The sequence below is a fragment of the Anguilla rostrata genome, chromosome 11 (assembly GCF_018555375.3).
Source record: "Anguilla rostrata isolate EN2019 chromosome 11, ASM1855537v3, whole genome shotgun sequence".
Classification (NCBI taxonomy): domain Eukaryota; kingdom Metazoa; phylum Chordata; class Actinopteri; order Anguilliformes; family Anguillidae; genus Anguilla; species Anguilla rostrata.
The window spans coordinates 16,016,110-16,030,316 of record NC_057943.1 but is presented as its reverse complement, the minus strand read 5'-3'; the positions used below and the strand labels follow the sequence as shown (position 1 = coordinate 16,030,316).

Genomic DNA, 14,207 nt, shown 5'->3' with positions numbered 1-14,207 from the left:
CAATCACTCACCTACACATCAATCAAGAGCAATACAACAGAGCTATTAAGTTATTCGTTTGAATCCCTGTTGGGATATTTGGGACCATTTAGCTACAGCATCTTGCATAGCTACAGTTTTAATGAATGGCATATAATACAATAAGTTGTTGCTAATGAATACTTACTCCAATTGTGGAAATTTAGTATGGTTGTTTTATCCTTTGAGACCAAAAATATATTTAATCTAGTTTAGATACAAAGATCATTGGTCCTCCTTTGTTTGATTTGACTTTTCGTGACTGACTTGCCCTGACTCTGTGATTGCCAAATTGAGATCAGGGGAGGCTGTGAGCAGGGTTGAATGTCCATTGCTATAGAGAATTGAGGAAGAGGAAGAGAAAAGAGCAGCAGTGGAGAAACCGGAGTTCTCATTAGCATGTGAACTGTTTTCCGGCTGTCAGGAGACGTCCTCCCATACCCAGCTCCAGCGCTGGGTTCACAAAGCCCTTCGAATTATCTTTGCTGTCTCCCAGCTCTCTGATCAACTGCGTGTCTAAACAGCAAATCCCTAATTTTATATTATGTGTTCATTTTGTTTCCCTGTGATGTACTCATACCATTAATCTTTTCTCAACTAAAACATTTTTCTTATATCATGTGTTCATATTTTTCCCAGTGATGTGCTGATACCATCAATTTAATCTAAATCCAAACCTTTTATTATTTTATAAATGACTGAATACTTGCCCCCAGAGGTCATCATTTAAATATTCTAAAATAAAAGCATAAAACAGGAAAGCTTATTTTTTGTTGTAAACAATAAGGTCGCTTAACAAAAGAATCATGATAGACAATTAACAATGAACATCCCCGAACTGTAAATCCTGATTTCTTGATTTTTTGTTTTGTCAATACAGTGAAGACATGTCACTTGAAGCAAGTGCCATGCTAGGGGTCAGTAATCAGACATCTTCTAGATGCGGGACTCTGCTGACTATCATGCACGATACGGCGGTGACCTTGTCAGAACAGGGCAAGAGAGCCTGCCCTCGAAGTCTGATGAAACCAGACACCTCTGCATTCTACTGCAGCCTCCCATATTAATGACAGCTTAAAAAATGGATAAATAAAATTCTTCTGGATCAAATTGCCCCACAGTTTAGGATTCTGAGGCATAGGGACTGTTTGAGGTATGTGGCTATATTTGGGAGTGGATATAATATGACTTTTGTGTTAGACTCCCAGAGTCCTTGCTTTGACCGGGACGTTTTATTTACTTCCTGTAGACACAGTTGATGAATGGATCTTGACTGGTAAGGTACAACAACAAATAAAAGAAGTTAATGGAAATAGAAAAAAAAGACATGAATTCTGGAGAAACTGTAGTAATGGATCAACCACATGGGGGAGAGGGACAAATGAATAAACTTTCTCTTTACGCAGCAAAGCAGGGCATCAGTCTGCAGTGGTGAATGTATAAGACAGAGCGGATGTTTCCTCAACAAGGGTGTGCTTTGAGGTCGCACAGAGAAAAAGCATAGGGATGAAAGTCTTCAGAGAAGCCTGTATCACTGCCATTGAGTCCAGAACACTTAGTTAAGGGGTTCCCCATACAATGCAATATAAATAACACACAGAGCAGTCATACATAAGGAATTCCTCGCTCTGACCTTTCGATTTAAACACACAAAAAAAGTCACACTAAATTCAAACCCTGAACCTGTGGCTGTGGGTGGATTTACCTTTTCTTGTTTTGATCAATGGGTTTTAAACCTTACATCTGATCCATTGAACAGTGAAGGAATAAAGACACGTCAGGCAGAAATGGTGGAAATTAATTTGTCCAGGTACTCCTGCTGACAATTAAGGCTTTCTAACTTGTAATAGCAGAGGACAGCACAAGGCCTGGGATCAATACCTTCAGAACCTGCTGCCCACTCACTACACATACATACACTGTACCAGAAAATCATTGCACGTTACAGACAGAAATATATGCACACAGATTTACCCAAAGGGAAATCTCCTCTGCCCAGCCCCTTTAGAGGGAGTTAAAGATTGTTTTACACATTTCTGGCTGCCCACAAAGGCACACACACGCACACAAATAAAAACAAACCACACACACACAAACACACACTGACGCACGCACGCACGCACACATATATAGGTGCGATTTTGATGTCAACTTTGCAATACATAGACCTATAATACAATCAGTATGTTGTGCTCAGGGTCTCCAAATTTCTTGCAGAGAAGGTAAAAGTATAAGATGCACTGTATGGTATATTTAATATACATGGTATAGCTAGTATATTATTGCCATACATTTATATCATGGATTGAGGGGGGATTACCTTTTAAAACAACAGTGGTCATTGATGGGCAGTAAGTGAGCAGGTGTGTAAATGCCAAGAACCTGGCCAAAACTGGCTTTATAAAAATAACCACCTGATTATTCTTCACAGTTTACTGGCTATCTAAAATATTCAATCCTATCCCATTCTTAACTCAGGTTGTCATAGCAACAGTGAAATTAGTTTTCAGCTGACCTGAAGTAATTACCACATGACCTGAAATAAAAAAACTGCATTCCTCTACCATTGGGACTACGTGTAGCAGCACCACCACTCTTTCTCTAGGTTGCCATGATATTTAGTGAATACATGCCAAACTACAATCACATTTAAGATCCTATCATGTAAGTTCTTAACTGATCATAAATTATATTTTGTAAGAGTGGACATACAATGGAATTCAAAAAGTAGAATCTTAAATAAGCAAATTCAGACCAATGAAATTGTAAGCTCCTGCTATGTGTGTTGAGTTGTCCCAGCAGAGCACAAGTATACCTGAGTGTACAGCTTAAGGGGATAGGTCACGTCAAGTAGCTACAAAAGCAGAGGTTTTATGTGTGTGTATTACCAGCTTTTCCTTCAAGAAATCAGGCCAATGTTTCATAGTATTTTTGGCTGGAACACTCTTTCCTAGCTGCACTCAAGGAAAGTGCAACATAGCTTCCTATATCACTGTTAATACAAATACAAAGGTCTTTGGGAGTAAAGAGCTTGCAAAGAACTGAGCAGGAAGGAATTCCCAACATGAAATAAAATGGATTGATATGTTTATAACTGTGAATAAATGCTATGAAATTTATTTACTCATATGTATAGCCCCTGGAAAAATAACACCACTGTAAAATCCGTTGAAAATGCATTTTCTTGCTTTAAACCATAAACACAGAAAAACCTCTATAGAGGCCATTGTAAAGCTGGCAGGTCATCAGACAATTGCATAAATATCTAAATAATCCATAGAATCAGTAGAAACTGTATGCTAAATCTGAAATACACAGTAAAATGTCCAGTGTTAATTCAGCTCCAACAGGGTCCATGTGGTCCCACACTGGGCCTGAAAGGGTATTAAAAACACCAGAAACTGCACTATCCCTTTTGAAGTTCCTATGGAGAAGCAAACCCTGACCTTGTTTATATGTTTGGGTGTATTAATATGGAATATATTTTCAAAGTCAAGGATTTTGCCATGCGATATACATGCAGTATATGCTTGCGTGTGTACATACATACGAAAATAAAAAATATGCACCTCGGTCAAAACTGCGCATTTCCATACAAGATTTTATTTATGACATTGTGCTATTCCCAGAACATATGTCACGTTGAATTCATTTACCCACAATCCACCGGGATTGATTAGCCCAGCTCACTGAAGTGTATGCTTCTGCTCGCTGCAGCACACGTCACGTGCCACTATCATCAGCAACATATCGGGCGGTTCAATGCTTCTCCATCGCAAGGACTGCCTCTGTGAATTATGGCCCATCTGGAAGGCGTGAATTTTGAGGAAAATTACCAGGCTTAAGATTGGAGGAGACAACCTCGATTTAAGCACCAGACAAATATAATTAGACACACCTGAACATGCTGAGTCAGCGTGCTCACAGATGTTTAGTGTCACCGCTCAGAGCATAATGTGATAGTAGATTTTAGTGGTTTCATCACCAGCAGGATTGTCTCGTCTTGCCTTCCAGTATACTGAGGACATGACAGAATTAGGCTGATGCAGAAGTATGGTAGCTCATGCAGAATTATCCTATAATGTCCTCTTTATATTTATAGGGCTTATTTTAACATAATCCAATCTAGGCAGCCAAGTTTATTTTCTGTAATTACAGGGACTTTTTATTCATGAAAAAAACAACTATAATTTGATTAATTACATTATAGACCAAGGAGAATTATGTCCATTTGTTTTATGCCTAAATTAATTCAGATAGAGGACAGAGATCACAGGGAAAATGCCATAAAAACATGTGGATGCCTGAGCATGAATTGACCTTAAGCTGGTGTTGTTACTCTACCATTTGAATTTTTAATCTTCAATGGGCTTGGCAGAATCAAGGTTTGTTTTTAAGATATTACATCTTGATTTTGCAGGTTACTTTATCTATGTATGTCTGTCTCATCATTTTCAGTCCCCGACTCCAGCCTGAATCATGTTTAACCTTTCCGCACTCATCCTTTTGATGCTTCATCATGGCAAATTCATCTCAGCGTGGGAGTCACGCGGTTACATTTCATACATGGACGGCCTTGAACAATTTTCACCACTTATGGTGCTTATCAGCAAACTCTTTCATTTCATTTTAAATCACTATTAACCTCCGGAGCCCTGCATTCTGATTCCCAGTCATATCTGGCAACGCAGAGGCGCTCTCTGCTATACAGTCCAGTCAGTCTCGCATAAAGTCTAATCCTATAGCTCATTTTATAAGCATTCATGCAGTCACACTTCTCCATATGTTAATGGGAATGGTCAATGAATAATTATAGTTTAGTTTGGTTGTCTGAAAATGTGTCACTCCAGTCAGGGAAATACATATCCATAGTTCACTCCAAAATACTTTTTGGGTTCGAACTGTAAATTAAAGATTTGACTAATTTTTAATTAGTTTATTTTATATCAGTTTCCATATGTATTCCTTGTATGATATTATGCCAAAGAAAAAATCTATCTGTGATGGACAAAAAATAAAGGGTCACATGGTGATGATAATTACTTGATTAATTACATGGTGATTGGTTCCTCAGGCTGTAATGGGTACTAAAGTCAGAGGACAGTGAGAATCTATTCCCACCATAACCCTTTAATTTGTGCAAATATTAAATTATATTATTAAATTACTAAATTATTAATGAATGTATGTTTTAAAGATAGAGAGAAAGAGAGAGATCAAGGAAGTCAAGAAACTGAAGATCTTTATTTACAGCACTTCACTCTACACTCATTTACAGCTGTACATATGACAGGTAGATCAGGAGAGACTTCACACAGCGGAAAAGCAGAACGTTTGGGATGTTGCCTTACTAATATACTTACAGTTAAGATATATGTGTATCAAAATGACTCCATAACAGCGATTACTATTACTCACTAAGCAGATTCATATAGACTGAGATCACGGCCAAAAAGCAGAGGGATCGATTCTCTGCAAAGGCAACCAACATTTTCCCACCCCCCCCTCCACCCCATGCTTTCTCAAGGTTCTCCGAGTCAATTACATTCCCTCAGCCCTTTAATTTCTCTTCTCTGCATCCCCATAACACACCTGAGTGGTCTGCTAGTTCAATCACCAGCCTGTGCGCTCTAATGAAGAGCCTGACAGAGCCTTGGGAGGCACACATACGCACCGATGCATACACATGCGCACACACGCATCCACGCACGCATGTTACGCACACACACACACACACACAGTGAGGGAAATGTTCCACAGAACTAAGTCAAAACCAGCAGCACAGCATACATTGACATATACTGCACACATGAAACACACACACACACACAGACACAGACATGTGCACTGCTAGAACCTGTTACAGATGCATCTCACCAAATGATGCATATATGCAGATACCCATCAGCTTGGGTGTACTCTACTTTCAGCGCTTGTGCTGTAGGGCAAGCAACAGCTCTTTTCACAGTAGGTGTATCTAATGAAAGAAATTAAGATAAAAGCTGACTCTCAGTTTCAAGGCAGTTTGAAAACCAAAGCTGTGCCTACGATCTGTCATCACTTTATCCCATCTGCTTGAAGGACCGTACCGTGTGACCACCAGCCTGAGACAATGCTGAACGCACATGCAAGTTCACCGCAGAAATTTAAAAGGCAGAAGAGTGCTGCCGTTTCAAAAGCTGCAGTTTGAACAGGGAAAACAGCCTTGCCGATTTCATGCCAATCGCTTCTGTCAAAACATGTTCTGATGGATTAGAGAGAAGAGGGAGAGGCAGCCCGTCACCACGAGCGAACGGCTCATGATAATATCACTCTTTGAGGCAGATCCCTGGAGAAGCCATTAGCGCATCAGGCCATACATGCGCAGGACTTTCGCTGAAGCTGGAACGTGAACCTCGGAACTCCAGCGCCATTAATCCAAGAATCCCTGATTCCAGCTCTTTCTGAATGTGTGATTGATGAAATGCCAGCTCAAATCAAGATCAGCTGGGAAGAGGTTTTAAACACTGGCTCAGAAATGTACAAGGCAGCAGAATGACTTTAATTACCATCACCCCTATTGACACGCCTCACTCGCTGGTGGTAATCGGATTGAAATCAGTTCAATTAGGTCTGTTCCATGACCCAGAGTAGATCAATGTCTGGCCTCTGTTTGACAATGGGAAATTCTTTCTGTTAGAGTGAGATGTGGTGTAGGTGATTTTACCTGAACTTCCCAAGCATTTGCTTACAGCATGTCATTAGGCCCTATCATAGCTGCCAACTATGAGGAAATCATAATTCATAGTCTTTATGAAGTCTAAAATACATTTTAGCAGATAAAAATGAATACTTGTTACCATTATTACAGCTGATGGGCTGATATCATTCCAAAATTAGTGTACTTTATTAGCAATGAATGAAAACTTAATTTACATGTACTTAAGGTCACTAGAGAATGTGACACATAAAGTTATCACTTGCATAAACTGTTTATTCAGTCTACAATTCCTCATTCCACGCTGTATTTGACCAATCACCAGCAGAAGTTAATGGATGTAGAGATTGTTGGGTTCATTTAAAATGCAATTATTTGGTCACCAAGGGTCACCAAGCCAGAAAACCCCCATTGGCAGCAGTGTGATCATGTGCCTCCTTATAACTGTGCTCTGACACCTGCCCTGTCAGGTCTGCAGTGACCATCCTGTAGTTTGGGTGTGTTACATGGTGCCCCTCCCCTGCCCCACAGCACAGACTGCTGCTGGCACATTGCCAGGTTGAGGACTCGTCCAAAGCAACCGATTTCTGCCTTTTATTTTTGTACGGGATTAATTATCCCAAGGACTTCTTGGCAAAGCTTACTTGCAATCAAAAGAATCACCTCAGCAAACTGGGCTCTTTACTGCTCCATTTCCTGATTGAATGACTCCATATTCTTCCAGTACCTGTGATTAATCTGATGACTCTGAGCTTCAGGCATTAACACAGATCCATACAAGAATCCTACAAGGCTGGACTGGTCGTGACTGGTTCAGTCAGATCAGTAAAAAAATGAATAACCGAAGAGCCTATGAGGCAATGACAGGAACAGCCTGACTCCGCAGGGAGGGCCTTACTGTAGTAGCAGGAAGAGCTTACATCAGTCAGGTGGGGAATGACAGCAAAAACAGGAAAAGCCTGGCCAAACAGGGAGGGGCTCACTGTAGTTGCAGGAAGAGCTTTAATTAGTCAGGTGGGGAATGACAGCAAAGACAGGAAGAGCCTACCTCAGTGAGGTGGGGGTTGGGGTTGAACCCGCACTGGTTGCACACCGTGGCATGGCACTGCGTACAGGTGTTGAAGTTTGGCTGGTCGTGGGAGGTCAGCTCCGTGGTGTTGCACACCGGGCACAGCTTGCTGCTGGGCATGGGGGCAATCTGGGGCACTGAGTATGGCGAGGAGGGGGCGCTCCCTCGGTCGGGCGACGCGGAAGGCGACCTCCCCGTCCTCCCGCCGCCGACGTCCACCTGGAGGTTGCGCCGGGCAGCATGCTGGCCCCGTCCCTGGGCGGGCGAGGGTGAGGGCGAGGGCGAGGGCGACTGGTGGGGGCTTTCGTGGGTGGCCAGTCTGTAAGGCTCCGTCCGGCTCCCTCCCCCCGCTCTGCTGTCACCATATCCCGGCTGCGTCCCAGGCCGGGGCCCGGGCACGTGGTCAGTCTGGTGGGGTCTCCCTGCAAGCCTGCCAAGACAAGACAACGAGACAAATGATGATTAGACATGGCATCTCCCATGTTCGCGCTGCGCGGCAAAGTTCAATCAATCAATTTTGTTTTATGAAATATCACGCTCTGCAATTAAGCTGTCATTGAGCTCTTTGCAGTCCCTCAGAGAGGTACAGATGAACCCCCCACCCTCATTGCTGTGCAGACAATATCGGTGAGTGGCACAGGGGTTAAGATATTAACAGGTCCATTTATGACAAGCAATTCACACAAAGTGGTGTAAAGCAGGAAGGGAAATGAAGTGAGACATTATTAATTGTTAGGTTTGTCATTAATTGGAGTCCCAGTTGATTTCTCAGTGAAACAAGGCACACTAAAAATCATGGATTTTCAACACACCCAGGCAATATGTTTGACAGATATACTTACACAGTTCAGGAATTGCAAGGCTTTTAAAACTTCTTTTAAAAAGCTGCACTATTATTACTATTATTCTCCCTATCACAATGGTTTTATTTTTATTATTTTCCCCCAAAGCCTGCCCAAGCAGATGAGTCAGATTGGGTATCAGTGTGATATTATCTGTGAAGCAGCGTGGTGTTCTGCTACTACCATCTCCAGTCAGCAGTACCCTGTCCTGACAGAACCTGTCAGAGGGACATATCCAACTGTCTACTGGAAACATATTGTGTGACCCGTCCTCAAATCTCCAAGGTCCTGGATTAGCATGAATAAAGTGTGCAGAAGCAGGATGATGATGCTACTGGAATGTCTAATTACCAGGCATTGTGTTGACTGTTGCGGTATAGTATAATTTAAACATTATAATCATTCAGCTTGCATACTTCTGGTAGCTAACCATTTTCCGTATAAATATAACGCTGGATATGAGTCCAATATTTTGCATCATCCTGAAAAGATCTTACATAAGAGGGACTGTAATTAGTGAGATGAATAACCATAAATGCACCCCTGCTACTGGAAGGTTTTACACAATACATATTCAATATGGTAATGCTGTACAGAATTAAAACTAAATTGCAGTGCCTGCTGTTCAGGAGACCATTTTGAGAGAGACCTTATTAAAGCAAGTTTTTAAAACTAGTTACAAAATTCAATTAGAAATGGCAACAATAGCAAGTTATATCATCATCACATTTAAATAATTGATAGTTTAAAACATAACAGCAATTTGACTTTAAAAGCTTCTCTAAATATTGTAATATCTGAAAGGGGTGTTCTGAATATTGCTGCAAATTGTTAGCACCCATTAACACAGTAATAGCCAACATCTATCAGAGTAACTGCCAGTAGACATCTAGTCAATCCATCATTCCCATCACTTGAGGTAAGAACATAGTCTTCTGCATCTGTTTAATTAATCATTACATTGTGAACTACACATACATCAGTCCTATTAAATAGTAAATTGTTCAAAGGCACTTATTGTATTGTTTAATAATTGTAAGTCTTTAACAATCATAAAATGCAATAGCATTCTCACTGCTAGGCAAGCACAGCTGGCAGTAATCTACCCATTATCGTTCTACAGCTAAGGATTCTAAAATGGTCTCTTATTCGTGTCTTGTTGTTTCTACTTTTACAGCGCTTGCAAAACTCAAATGAAAAATGATACCACTGCATGCTTTTTAAAATGACTGCCTGTGCTTGATTCTGACCTCTGCTGTTATTCTTTGTAACAGGAATATTAAATGCTATCCAGGAAAGATTTATTTTTAATAAATTACATTTTAGTAGACAGGAAACCAGGAACCCATAAAATTGAATACATTTGATATTTACATTATACCCATGGCATGGCACTGAGTTGGGGTGGCCACAGTATCATGCAACAAAAGGAAAATATTTGACTTACCATGTATTACTAGAAAAAAAAGGAAAAGGGTTCACAAAGGTTGTGAAAAGACAGCACACCAAAGGGTAGACCAAAAAGATTACGCAAAGCTACACCCACAGCAGCCACATAACAAAAACAGGTTTGGATTATAGACTGATCGGCAAATTAGTTAACGGCTGCCACCCAGCTCGGGAACGTGGCTGGCGCTGTCCATGGTCCCGCATCTCTCTCAATTCACTGAGCCAGAATGGACAGCGTACCAGATACAGGAGCGGATAGGCTGTGCCCGTCCCCATTGCTGTCACCACAACAGCCAGAGCTATCACTTTTGGTACTTTGTCTCTTGTTTTGTGTCACACCCTAATATCCTTTACCTCTTCCTTTTACTTTCACTCCCAAAGCTCCCCTGTTAACATGAAGCTGAGGGTAATGCAACCCAACCGGTAGGTGGCAGCCAGACTTAAACATTAAAAATTACTTTGCTAGGTACCTGTAAGCAGTACACGTTTTGACAAGGTTTGGGATTACCACCACATAGCACACATTAAACACAGGATGGAAAGATAATATCCTTAATTTATGTGTATTGCAACATAAAAAGCTCAACCAATGACCCATCCACAGTGCCCCAATGTAAAACTAAAATTTCTACTAAACTGGTAGTGTCACGGGCTGATTCCGTGTCGAGTTTGAACGTGATTCGTTCTTTTATTAAAGACCGCACAAACGATTTTCCAAAATGCCAGCTTTATTCCATCTGGGGAAGAATTGCGTTCGTGTGTTATGTATTCGTGTGGCAATGTCGGTTCTGTCTGTCCGTTCTGGTAATATGATATTATTATTATTTATTTTTCTTGTATCAGATATGGCATGCTGGTGTAAGTTTGTAATGTTGCGTTTGTATGTGTTATTTGTACTGTTTATATGTGTCAAATGACTAGCGTGTGAATGTTTCTGTTTACATGTTTTTTGGTTGAATAATACAAACACACACCTGTTTTTCATTGACCGTTTGCAAACACAATGCTAATCCTACTCACTTTCGGGTCTCAGGCTCAGCTCCACGCACCCCCAAATGGAGCAAGGGACAAACCAACGTAATGTAGACGGAGGTAGATGGCAGCTACCACTGCAGTATATGTTGACAGGGGGGATTTCTAATTTATTTATAATTTGTGTATAATTAATTTTGAGTGACTTTATTTTCTTTTCTTATGTTATAGATTATTACCGTAATTGGTATCATGTTTTTTGTGTTGTTAATTTATTGTAGTTTGGCTGTTGTTAAGTTAATTGATATAATTTATGGCGGTTTATGTCGGGGGAGGGGCTACTTGATATAAAGCAATGAGTTTAGAGTCCCTCAGGCAAGCCTGACTCAACCTGCGTAGCGTACTTTGCACCACAAGGCATAGCAAAATTGTGCAAATTGCTGCATTTCTTTTTATTTCTTTATTTGTTCTTTTGTTAGGTACAGATTTTATTTTCAAGTATTTTTTTGTGTTTGTTTCTTTTTTTTCGTTCACTGTACATATTTTGCACTGCATTGTGGGAACTGGCACTGTAAAAAATAAAATTGACCTTACTGCTGCTTCTTCACGTTTTGTTTGCCTCCGGCTTTCGCGCTACCCTTGCTGGTTGCCTATACAGGTAATTAAACAAATGAAATGCACAGCAATCTTGTTGGTTTTTTCCACAATTCATTTGATCTGAATAGTTTTGTTTATTCTACTCTTACTTTAAAAATGTCACACCTTTAGTATCTAATGATCAGTAAAGCACATACACATTCTCAATTCTTGGATAGGGACACTTACAGGATTCCAAAATCTTTGGCATTTAATCCTTTGGCTTTTACTGACTCATGAGTCATTAATGCAAAAAAACTGCAATACACCACAAGAGAAATATTTCAAGGGTGAAAATAAGCCATTCATTTCCACCAAACAAAAACCATGTATCCTATATGATTATGTGGCTTATTAACATATTTGCTTATGTTTTATATTGGGTTCCAAGGTGCATAGCTTGGTAGAAGGAAATGTCACTAAAACAGTTTTAGCAAATCATAACACAAACATGTGAGCACAAATTTAGGACTGGCAGGATTTCAGTGACTGTCATCTGATGACTGTTTAACATGTAGATTATAATACATTATAATCTACATGTTAAACAGTCATCAGATGACACGTGATATTTAGAGACACTAATGAGGTCAAAATTACTGCATACATAATTAAGCATGTAAGAGGTACTCAGTGTCCCACCTCAATGTGAACACCTATTTTCATGGAAGTTAAAACCTCAGAGGTTGCTAACTTGCTACACCTGATATCTTTCTGCATGTTGTTCTAAAGAAACATGTAAGTGTTCAGTGGATTCATTGCTTTCTGTGGGCACTCATCAACCTGAAGGTATTTTTTTACGGTTTCAGAATATTAGGACAACATAGACTTTATTTCTGCACTTTGAGGAGAAATGCTCATGTCGAACAAGCCTCTCAGTGCTATGCTGCACCAACACATTTCAGATAAATCCGTCTATTACTGGAGTCCAGTGCAGACAGTGCAAGTAATTGCAGGGTGCAGAAAGCAAGATGGCTCCTGCACTGGTGGTCATGAAGGAGACTGTCACTCACACAAGACCTCGCATCCACAATAACACAGGCCTTCATAATAACTGAATGAGGAAAAAACATACCATTCATTCATTGAAAAGCCTATACATTTTGTTTACGGTTGTGTGTGGAATGACAACACATTCATTTCCCCTTTGTTCTCTCAGGGCAGGGCATACAGGAGTTCACTGCTGCACTTAAAGCAGTGTATTCTCCAGTCACAACATAATTTTCTGCTGGACCTTCTTTGAATGTGTCACTTGCATGTTCTACTCTTTTTTAGCCTTTTAGGACCATTGGAAATAGTTTAATATAAATCTTTCACCTACATAAGTCTGTTGGACACAAGGTATGACAATTTAACTGTGACTGGAATTGTTTCCAAAGCATCCTGCCCCATTTTATTGGCCCATGGTGCACCTAATTGCATAAGACACTGTGCTGACTAAGCTTACATATTTACATTGCATGACATTATCAGTGTTCTGGAATTTTAAAAATGCCACATGGTTCATCATCTTTAGCCAAGACTTTAAATCTCTACCAAAATCTTTCAGACAATGCTCTATTATACAGCTTTCAATCTATGATGTCCTGTTTGCACATCTTCAGGAATACAGGGGTCAATGATAAACCGACAGTATTGCCTCTTGTTGTCAGATTTTGTTGACACATTCTGAGAGAGATGAAAGAAAGAGAAAGAACACACTGATAAAATTGCGAAGATGGCTCACTCAGGTTTTTCGTCATCACTTACACCACACTATAGGATTTGCAGGATGGACCATAGGATCACACAGGGAGGGGGGGTGTTCAGCTAACAGGGCTTCCCTCATCTCATTGTGAATCCTCTGGTGAGTACCTGCATTCCGCCTGTTTCACCCGTCCAGTTCTACAAGTACAAAATGATGGCACAGCTCAGCTACCAAGTATTTTTTTCTGTATTGATTTATATAATAAGCACTTGTTTCAAATTGATGGTGTACCACACATAAAAAACAAATAAAATATAATCATAGAGAGAGTTTGACTCTCAACATGATAAATAATAGGTATACCAACTTCAGGAATGCATCTATTTTGTTTAAACATGTACTCATTCAAACATTGCTTCATAAATAGGAAGGAACCAGAAACTATATAGCCATTCTGACCCATTTATTTTGAATTTGACCCTCATGAAAAGGAGGTTGAAGAGCCCTGCAGGACCCTTAAAGAAGGACGCTGAATCGCACATCAATACCGGAGATATGGAGGAAAAGCCACAGTAAACCCACCTGCTGTACTTATCAAAAGGCTTTAAATTAAGGTCATCATTTAAACCTCTGGGGGCAGGTGCTTTTAAAATGGATATCCAATACATTTCACGCTGTGACAACATTCCTGATGGATCTCCTCCTCCGGCTGCCATTTGTATTTTCCGGAGGTAAACAAACTTCAGTGTTGCGGGTGATCCATGATCGGCCTGCCCACAGCTCTTGGCCGGTGCATAAACAGCGTATTTTTTCATGCGAGTCCACGCGTTGCATTTG

General features: G+C 40.4%; 1 protein-coding gene across 4 annotated transcripts in view; it reads right to left on the bottom strand.

The window, feature by feature from the left end:
* Positions 1–14,207, bottom strand: part of bsna (bassoon presynaptic cytomatrix protein a) — a 133,253-nt gene that overhangs the window by 106,651 nt on the left and 12,395 nt on the right. For all 4 annotated transcript variants that reach the window (XM_064298250.1, XM_064298248.1, XM_064298247.1 and 1 more), the window contains exon 2: positions 7,764–8,214. In XM_064298250.1, coding sequence (XP_064154320.1) covers positions 7,764–8,214 — 451 coding nt within the window. The remainder of the gene's footprint in view (positions 1–7,763; positions 8,215–14,207) is intronic.